Source organism: Chelonia mydas, chromosome 1 (assembly GCF_015237465.2).
Source record: "Chelonia mydas isolate rCheMyd1 chromosome 1, rCheMyd1.pri.v2, whole genome shotgun sequence".
Classification (NCBI taxonomy): domain Eukaryota; kingdom Metazoa; phylum Chordata; order Testudines; family Cheloniidae; genus Chelonia; species Chelonia mydas.
The window spans coordinates 279,044,367-279,055,116 of record NC_057849.1 but is presented as its reverse complement, the minus strand read 5'-3'; the positions used below and the strand labels follow the sequence as shown (position 1 = coordinate 279,055,116).

The following is a 10,750-nucleotide window of genomic DNA, read 5'->3' as shown; positions in this document are numbered from 1 at the left end:
GCAGTCTGTAACTTTATTTTGATGTACAACATATTTCAAACGCCTGCATATCACAACTGAAAATCAATAATCTTCCAGTTACCAATATGCAGCTGTGTAGTGTGAAGGCAATTAAGATCAGGTTAATTCTTCAGCATTGAATCTACGGAATTTCTCTTTTGCAGCCAAGAAACACATTATATAAAAGGGGTATTTATAATTTATGAATAGAGGTAAAATTTAATGTTTAAAATTAAAAATTAAAAAAGCTTTGTAACTAGGATCAATAGAATAATGAGATCGTTCCCTTGATTTGGCAGAAAAATTAAAAAATCTGTGGAAATTTAAGTACGTTTCTTCAACACACATGACAATTCTAGGTGAACTGTGTAGTAAATAGGGTTGCTAACCCACCAGAATTGTCATGGAGTCTCTAGGAATTAAAGATGAATTTTTAATGAAAGATTATGCCATGTGATGAAACCTCCAGGAATGCATCTAACCAAAATTGGCAACCATAGTAGTAAGTTAGCTGCTAATAAGTAGCTTTAAAGAAATGACTATTTCAGTTTATTTTTTTATTTTTGTTATCGTTCTTTAAATCCCTCTCCCTCCTTGAACTCTTTCCTTCCCACTTAAATTAAGCTATCTCCATATCGTCTCTCCCTGACTAAACTTCAAATCCCCGGAGAGCTTTTGCCTTCCCCTTCCTGCAATAGCTTTACACTGAAGTCCAACAAGTAAGTAAAACTCAATATTTGTTTGGACATTTAGGACCCAATCATGCAATGAGATGCATGAAGTTGGTCTCTCAAGCACTATCTTAACTATTTCACTATCGGTTATTTTAGTAAACATACTGACATTTAAAGAGTCATTCTTTGGTTTCATAGTTAATATGCTAATGATAAGAATTAGGCAAAATCCCGCTACAGTATCATAAAAACAACACTGCATTGGTTCACATAAGGAAGGGGTAGAAACTTTAAAAAAAAAAAACTCCAGAAAACAATGGGAATACTAAAAAAATAGTGACCCAACATATGTGCTATATATGGAATTCCCATGGTATTTATTTCCAGTAAACCTACTTGTAATTTGACAAACATACAGTGAAGTTGATCTGCATTAATCACTATCTACCCAGTTTCTGAATCCGAGACGAAGTACTCAGGCTTGTTAGAGCAGCAATATCGTTTTCTTTGACCTACTCCAGAGTACATTATACAAAGCAGAATTAATGACAACAAGAACAATAAACATGTCCATTTTTCAGCAGAAGGTTCTGTTTTGATGTATTTATATTTAAACCAGGAAAGTGAAAATTAAATAAGAACAGTTTATATTCCTAACTTATTTTAAGCAGAACAAGCCTGATACGCTAAAATATATTTTAAAATATTATCATCGAATACTACCTCTTAATGTCTTCTTGTGTTTCTTTTATAGATTCAATGGCACTTTGTAGTTCACCAAGGTCTGCCCCCTTCTTTCTGATTCTTGTATTATGCTTTAGTAGTTGTGCTATGAAGATATGCCAGACACATGCAATTGGTTAGAATTACTAATTTATCCAAATCTAAACTCCTTTAATCCTACGATAAAACTATTTAGAAAACACAGTTAAGTGAAATTGTCCAATTTGAGGTCCTGCTGAAAGCTTTGTTCCAGTCACTTATATCACAGGAAATCCACAACTGAAATGTTTAATCTTTTTCAACTGAGTATAGAAGTTTTAAGATTATAAACAGTGCCAACAATTATTTACACACATTTCATTGTTATATAAACCTAATGAGCTATATATTTAAACAACTGCTTTCTTAATATAGAGACTAATCCTTTTTTTTTTTTTATTTTTTTTTTTTTTTTATTTTACAGTGAACGAACACAGTAGTTGTACCACAAATACTAACTATATAAAGTAGTAAAGCCTACTTAAATTACAGCCCTATGTTTATAAAATGTAAGAAAGTTTTAGATATCTCACTACTAATACCATGGGCTACCTGCTTTTCTTGTGCTATGCATTTTTTGTCTTTCTATGAAGACACACAGAAATGCACTCGTACTGTAACTTACCATATTCCAATAGTTATTTTATACCACAAATATCTTGGGATAATAAAGAATAGGAAAGTAAATGCATGACTGTACTGTAGCAGTGCTCAGTCTAACTGAACAGAAAAACAATGCAATTTGCTGAACAGATGCAGCTTATCCTACCTTCGCTTCCCGAGGAGTCCTGGTTATCAGGTTCTGGGGAAGAGAATCCACACTCTCCTTTCTTCGACTGACTGGTTGGCTTTCGTTTTATTTTTGGAACACTAACCTGCAATTCACAACCGAAATACTTATCTGCACAGAATCAAACATTCTGGTGAAAAAGCTGTTTGATTATTATATTAATGGCTGTGTGTTAGAAGCCTGAGTTAATATTTGAAAACGATATCCTAGAGGTTTTGGAGGGTTTACATTAGATTAATTAAAACAAGTGTGGATGTTTTTTGTAAGTGGAATTAAGGTAACATAACTTTCAGTACCTATCCAATTATGTCAGTTTTTCTACATAGCGAACAGCAGGAGAGTGAGAGGCTGGGGCTGACTGGACTACACCTTTGTAGGACTCGGGTGAAGAACCACGCTAGTGCTTTGGTGAATTCTAGATTTATAACTTGACGTTTGCAAGTGTCTGACCTCACTGTTTATTGAGAACAATTACAAAGCCAGAACGTACCATTGGTGTCCGATGCCTGACTTTTGTTTGGATGGCACCATCTTTTTCAAACTGTATCATATCATTCAGTGGATCCCATGGTCTGGTTCTACACAGAAGCAGAATGAACACAGTGTTACTGTATAACAAATCAGAGGCATTTTCATTTTCCTGTTAAGTTGAGGAAAGCTTTCAAGCAAATATTTTGAGAGAAAGGTGCCAGTATGACATTCAAAAGATTCAGAACTCCCCACAAGATGAGTAGAGAACAGGCATAAGTGATGTAAGCCTCCTCATATTACCCTGCTGATGTGCCTCAGCTCAGACTTGGAGGGACTATACACCCAAAGATGATATGATAACTCAGACTCTATGCACAGGTCAATCCCTACCCTGGCTATTGAGAATGCCTGCCAGAGTATCACTCAATTTTGATAGCCTTTTTGTTATGCCAGTACCTAAGGCTGAGATATGTAAAGATTTCCTGACATGTTACATAAACATACCACATTCTGGAACCGGGAAGAAAAATCTTGTTGCTTTGTCTCTTTGAAAGTGCAAGACAAGGAAAAACACTGGTTTATATGGAGTGTAGAAAGTTTTAAGGCTATTTTTGTCAGTTGTGAAAATTTGTTATGTATGATAGAGTTTACAGTAAGGTATATAGCTCTGGAACCAACTGTCAGCACAAAGCTAGATATAACATTGATTTCAGGCCTACTACATTCTTATATGGGTATAATAACCCTCAATATTTTACTTTTCCCCCTTTTTAGTACAAATTAATATTTCAATTGAAAAAGGAACAAAAGACTTTGCATGCTGATCCTGTGGTAACTGCTACTGGTAAAAGGCTCAATTCTGCCATTGCTCTTCTTGCTGAACTGCTTGGAAGTCAGTGGGAATTGAGGATGTGGATCAGTGCCAAGACTGGACTCAAGTTTCACATTTGTTTGTATACTTGCAGAGTTACACCTCCACCTTCTGAGGCATAGCACCAACATAAGCCTTTAACAGTGAGCTATTCAGTGTGTGTCACACTTGTCAGGAGAACAGAGCTGTGTGGACCCAAGTAGGGGGTCTTGTCAAAAAAGCACGCTGAACTAGTTGTAAGAAGAAAAAACAAGAGCCAGTCTGACCCTCTATTAGCAGCAAATTCTACTATCCGGTACAGTTACTTAACTGAGCATCAGCCATGTCTTTTTGTAGACACTAACTACATCCAAAGCCAACCCCATGCAAGTTTATACATTAAGTTTAATGTTGTAGTGTGGAAATGGCTTTAGGTGAATAGAGATATAAGACTACTCAATACCACTTGGACAAGTGTGGACTCATCCACATTTTCATGTTCTTTCAATCTTGACACTATAAAACAAGTTTTCTCTACGTAACAACTCCTTTAAATATGTAGAATAGTTTAAACTGTAAGCAAAACACTCCACCACTCACTCTGCATATTTGTAGTGCCATTCTCCTGTGATTGAATCCTGTTCAAACAGTTTGCAGGTCCACTCTTCACCCTTCAGTTTCCTTTCTTTGGCTGCTTTTCTCTGAGCATCCTCCAGAACACATTTCTCATTAGTAGCTTCTGTCTGATCTTTGTTGGTTATAGCTCGAGTCACCTGTTGCCAAAGTCTAGCAAAGTAATGTAATAAGGGTGAAAGAATCAAAATCAGGATGACAGAAATAACTACAAATATTGCTTTGACAGAGGTAAAATGAGATTGATGATCAATTTATAAAGTTACTATTTACTGCATTATTGTGTTTGCTAGTTTTATTTTATTTACGTTTTCCTACATTGGAACTTCTGTAAATAAGGTTGCATTTAAAGGTGTTATTTCTCTCCATTTTACAGACTGGGAATCTGAAGCACAGAGAAGGTAAGTGACTTGCTCAGATTCACAAAAATAAGTTTTCAGGATAATCAGAATTAAAATCCAGATCACCATCTCCAAATCTTATGCTTTAACAGTAGGTCACGCTCTTTTCCATATTTTATTTGTCAAACAGCATATATACTCTCTTTTACGTAATTAACTAAAAGACCAGGAGCTAATAGTTCATGAACTTACTTCTCCGACTCAAAGCCATCTTGCTCATCAAATTTCACTGTGTATCTTGTTAATCTGCGCTGCTTGATCTCAGATGTTGGATTCCAGAAGGTCTCTGAAACATCTGTCTTTTTGTCGCTAATAATAATTTCACTGTCCTATAAAGTTCAACATTTTTAATGACTTTAGTTACCAAAAACTGTAGCAGCCTTAAATAAAGCCAGCGAGAACAAATCTGAGGAACAGAGACCCTGGATACAGAACTGTTTTGCAAATGAAGACTTTGTTATTCCCTTTTGACACACCTGGCTGGGAATGCTCAAAAGTCATAGCTCAAAACCAGATTTCCTTGTCTCTGCTACTACTACTAACTTAGATTATTAAATGTGTGAGGCAATTTCAGTCAGGTTCTAATGCACTACATAGCACAATGCTGCAGTATATTTCACTGCCACATGTCTTGTTAAACTTTTGATTGTAAAATAAGTTTATGGAAACATTTTTAATATTCTTAAATTATGTAAAAGCACATTCCTATAAAAAGCTACATCTGGGGATAAATTTGACTTGACAGGACTATTTAAATTTCAAAGAAACTGATTTAAGGGATTTTCTACTTTTCTACTTATAAATATTAGTATTTGAAGTATTTGATTGTTACCAAGGAAGTGGAAAGGAATGAGGCTAAAACACCAGTGGTAGAGATCATATTCTGAATCTCACTGGCAGAAGCATAAAGAGTTCTTGAAATCATATGCAGTAGTTGTGATGTGATGGAAGAGACTCTAATGTCAAAGAGTTCTCAAGCAGGGTGACTGTCCTGATTAGTATAAAGTTTGATGAATTCAGATTGTCTCAGCTTGAATTCAGACAGTAGAACAGGGATGGAGAAACATCCGGCCCTTCAGATGTTTTAATCTGGCTCTCGAGCTCCCGCCGAGGAGCAGGATCTGAGGCTTACTCCGCTCCAACCGGGGAGCGTTGCATGGCTCCGTGCGGGTCCCAGAAGGAGCGGCATGTCCCCCCCTCTGACTCCTATGTGCAGGGGCAACCAGGGGGTTTGGAACATTGCCGGTGCCCCCGCAGCTCCCATTGGCCAGGAACCGCAGCCAATGGGAGCTGCAGAGGCAGTGCTGGCGGAAAGGGCAGCACGCAGAGCTGCCTGGCCACGCCTCCCCATAGGAGGGATATGCCACTGCTTCTGGGAGCTGCTTGAGGTAAGCACTGCCCAGAGTCTGCACCCCTGACCTCCTAAAATGTAGGTTTAAGCTACCTAACAGGGCCGTGCAACAGATCCTGTACTCGTTTAAGATTAAGCCTTATACTCTAGAATAGGCAGTTAAGCAGTTTTGGATGAATATCTAAATGAAAAGAAAAATTATGTTAAGCTGAAAAAAATTAGATACTCTGTTGGTTTAGACAAAGTTTGGAATTTTAAATGGTGAACTGCAAATATTATTTCTTAAATAAAAGACACTGGTATGTGTTAATGTCCAAAAGGACAAGACTAGAAGAGCATTTGTCCTATTTTTAGTTTAGAAGCTCCTGGGATTTCCTTCCCACCTCTCATCTGAGCTTTCCCAAAGCCATATTCTTTTGATGTTGCAGAAGAAATCCACCTACGAAGTTACAGCCATTACATTACATTAATGTACAAGTGGCCCACAGGACTTTGGGTAAGTGGTTTTTTAAAATTATATACAGTGGCTTTGCAAATAACTTTTAAAATAATTATTCCAATCCCTTTAGAAATAAAATACTAGAATCACTGTACAAAACCAGGCAACTAGATTAATTTTATAATATATACATATATTATATATGTGTGTGTGTATTTTGTACATATAGGGACGTCAATTAATCGCAGTTAACACAAGCTATAAAGCAAAACAAATGAACTCGATTAAAAAATAGTCGTGATTAATTGCACTGTTAAACAATAATAGAATATCAATTTAAATTTATTATAAATATTTTTGGATGTTTTTCTACATTTTCAAATATACTGATTTCAATTACAACACAGAATCATAAGACTAGAAGGGTTCTCAAGAGGTCACCTAATTTAGTCCCCTGTACTCATGGCAGGACTAAGTATTATCTAGACCATTCCTGACCGGTGTTTGTCTAACCTACTCTTAAAACTCTCTAATGATGGAGATTCCACAACCTCCCTAGAAAATTTATTCCAGTGCTTAACCACGCTGACAGTTAGGAAATTTTTCCTAATGTCCAACCTAAACCTCCCTTGCTACAAGTTACGCCCATTGCTTCTTGTCCTGTCCTCGGAGGTTAAGAAGAACAATTCTTCTCCTTCCTCCTTGTAACAAACTTATGTGCTTAAAAACTGTTATGTCCCCTCTCCATCTTCTCTTCTCCAGACTAAACAAACCCAATTCTTTCAATCTTCCCTCATAGGTCATGTTTTCTAGACCTTTAATCATTTTTGTTGCTCTTCTCTGGACTTTCTCCAATTTGTTCACATCTTTCCTGAATGTGGCGCCTAGAACTGGACACAATACCCGAGTTGAGGCCTAATCAGCAAGGAGTAGAGCGGAAGAATTACTTCTCGTGTCTTGCTTACAACACTCCTGCTAACACACCCCAGAATGATGTTCGCTTTTTTGCAACAGTGTTACACTGTTGACTCATATTTAATCTTGTGGTCCACTATGACCCCCAGATCCCGTTCCGCAGTACACCTTCCTAGCAGTCATTTCCCATTTTTTGTGTGTGCAACTGATTGCTCCTTCCTAAATGGAGTACTTTGCATTTGTGATTATTGAATTTCATCCTATTTTACTTCAGACCATTTCTCTAGTTTGTCCAGATCATTTTGAATTTTAATCCTGTCCTCCAACCCCTCCCAGCTTGGTATCGTCCACAAACTTTATAAGTGTACTCTCTACGCCATTATCTAAATCATTAATGAAGATATTGAACAGAACTGGACCCAGAACTGATCCCTGAGGGACCCCATTGGTTATGCCCTTCCCAGCTTGACTGTGAACCACTGATAACTACTCTCTGGGAACGGTTTCCCAACCAGTTTTGCACCCACCTTATGGTAGCTCCATTTGGTTGCATTTCCCTAGTTTATGAATACAATGTACAGTGCTTAATTTATATCATTAGTTTTTGTTACAAATATTTGCACTGTGAAAAAGAAACAAAATAAACAGTATTTTTCAATTAATCTCATACAAATACTCTAGTGCAATCTCTTTATCATGAAAGTGCAAATTACAAATATAGAATTATTTTTTTATGGCTGACAAACCCAGTTAACGCAAGTGATTAACACAAAACAAATCAATGCATTTTTTTTCCCACAAGAATTAATCGCACACCTTTGTTCTGACCCTCTTCACATACTGTACTTCATCATTTAGTGGACACTGGCACAGTTCTACTGTGTTCTCATGATCTGGAGTGATTAAATATCAGCAAAAATTAACGGCGCAAAGCAGCAGAAGGTCAGGTCTTCTGAATAGGAAGTTTATTTGTAAAAAACTTCTGGATGGTTCTCTGGATAAAAAGACAGTTATCTGTAGCTGGTTCCAATACCAAGTCTGCACTACCGCCTATGTGCTTTCGCATCCAGTTCTTGTGCTACAAATAACCCACCAATAGCAAATGAATTCTGCCAGTCACGACAGAGTATGCTTACAGGGTTTCACGATCACTATAAGACCACGGATCAAGCAAAGTACTTGTATGAGGTGAACCAAAAAATATTATTTCGTTTATCTTTTTTTACAATGCAAATATTTGTAATAAAAAATAGTACTGTATATACTTGATCAAAAGCCGATTCGTTTATAAGCCGACCCCCCCAAGATGGATAAGTAAAGATGGTAAAAACTGTATGACCCTTTCATAAGCCGACCCTATATTTCAGGGGTTGGCAAACTTCAGCTCCCGGCCCGTCAGGGTAAGCCACTGGCGGGTCAGGACGTTTTGTTTACCTGGAGTGTTCGCAGGCACAGAGCTCCTCAGTTCCCAGTGGCCGCAGTTTGCCATTCCGAGCCAATGGGAGCTGTGGGAAGTGGCTCCAGGTAAACAAAACGACAACGTATTAGATATTCAATTCAATGATTTCATAGAGTTTAAAATCATCAAATTTTGGTGTAGACCCGTTTATAAGCCGACCCCCGCTCTTTGATGCGTCACTTTTTTATGAAAAATATTCGGCTTATGAACGAGTATATACGGTAATATAAAGTGAGCACTGTACACTTTGTATTATGTGTTGTAACCGAAATCAGTATATTTGAAAATGTAGAAAAACATCCAAAATATTTATAATAAATTAAAATTGGTATTCTATTATTAACAGTGCAATTAAAACTGCAATTAATCACAACTCTTTTTAATCTTGCCATTAATTGCGAGTATTTTTTTAGTCATTTGACAGCCCATATATATTTTTTGAAAGCTGACCACTTACCAGAGTCCCTGCTAGCTATCTGTGATACGATGACCCTGTCTGGAGCGCCCTCCTGCAGCAGGCCACAGCACAACAGTTGTGTCTGCCTCAGTTTTTCCTTTCAGAGTCCCCATGCCACTCCGTGCCAGGCTCCTACCTCAATTCCCTTTCCGCTCCCATCCCCATTTTAGTTCCCTTAGTTTGTATTCCATTATATATGGATATATATTATGTCTTTGTGTACGTGCCATATATGCCACTGATTTTTTTTTTTCCATGAACACTGTATGTCACTCACAAATGCACTGCCACCCTTTTCATCCAACTCTGCACCTTTCAGGAGTACATAAAGTAACGAAAACAAGAGGGTCATTTAAAATCAGCATTATCTAGATTCCAGAGTCATTCCTGAGAGCTGAGTATATATAGTAAGATATCTATTATCATGAGCTGCATCTTTTTAAGTGCCAGTGTTTACAGCCAGAATGAAGTAGCTTTATATGTAGGTGAATTTAAAACAAATTTGAAGGGAAAGTGCTATTTACTTGTCATTACAAGCAATACAGGAATAGTTTATTTTATAGACACGTTCACTACTTACCCAATGGCCCTCCAAAGTAGCCAGAACTTCTTTGCCCAGTTTAATTTTTCCTGATATTTGATTAACACTGTCATTGTTGCCCAAAAACGGCTACAAAACAAAAAAAGAAAAATACTCTAACATTATCTCTCACTAAAAAAATTAGCAAAGTCAAACATTAGGACAAAAACATATAATTATGAAATCTCTGGTGTAATAGCCAAAATTACTTTAAAATAACCCATAGCATGGCTATTTAATCCAAGGGTTAAAGCTGAGCCCATTACATCTTGTTCAGTCATCCCATCATTTCTCAAAAGCTATGCTGAAACAGTTTTATTAACATAAGGACTACTGGTCAAAACATGACATGATCCCTGACTGATCTAAAGAGGGTCGGACAACCCTTGAATTTTACCTGGACAGAGAGAAAGGGTTTTGAGATATTTAAACCAAAGTGTCATCCGTTGGATGAGTCTAACAGCACTGTATCAGTATGATGGTGCACTGCTAAGGTCAGGGCCCAAGTCCCAGCAAAGGGCCCAATTCCTGACCTTTAGACCCAGAAGAGTATTCTACCTAATGATCAATGTAGATATTAATGATGCTGTTCCTTTTAGTACTACAGTCACTTTGTTGTGATTAGTTTGATTAACATAGCTTGATATACAGCAATTAGCATAAAGAAACTATACATTTTCCAAGAAAAGAGTTAAATCAATACCAACTCTGAAAATCTGAATAGTGACCTGGTAAGAGCTACATCCATTTTTCTTAATTCCCCTTGTGCCCATATACAGAGCCCTCTTACCTTTAGTTTGAATTCAATTGTTGCACTGTATCCAGTTTTCTCACATGCAATGTTGACAGTTCCCCCAAGCTCTAAAGTCATTGTGCCATAAAGAATTCCTGCAGGAAAACATAACTTGTGTTACATAACATGCAAACAGAATTCCCCTATAATGCCCAGTTGCTTTTTATTGATAACT

At 37.1% G+C, this 10,750-nt stretch overlaps 1 protein-coding gene across 11 annotated transcripts in view; it reads right to left on the bottom strand.

Annotated features, from left to right (window-relative positions):
- OSBPL8 (oxysterol binding protein like 8) overlaps nt 1–10,750 on the bottom strand; it is a 190,539-nt gene that overhangs the window by 5,900 nt on the left and 173,889 nt on the right. For all 11 annotated transcript variants that reach the window (XM_037886202.2, XM_043547538.1, XM_037886186.2 and 8 more), the window contains 7 exons: nt 10,573–10,670; nt 9,783–9,872; nt 4,774–4,910; nt 4,148–4,333; nt 2,717–2,804; nt 2,206–2,311; nt 1,398–1,503 (listed from right to left, as the gene is read on the bottom strand). In XM_037886202.2, the coding sequence (XP_037742130.1) occupies nt 1,398–1,503; nt 2,206–2,311; nt 2,717–2,804; nt 4,148–4,333; nt 4,774–4,910; nt 9,783–9,872; nt 10,573–10,670 (811 nt within the window). The remainder of the gene's footprint in view (nt 1–1,397; nt 1,504–2,205; nt 2,312–2,716; nt 2,805–4,147; nt 4,334–4,773; nt 4,911–9,782; nt 9,873–10,572; nt 10,671–10,750) is intronic.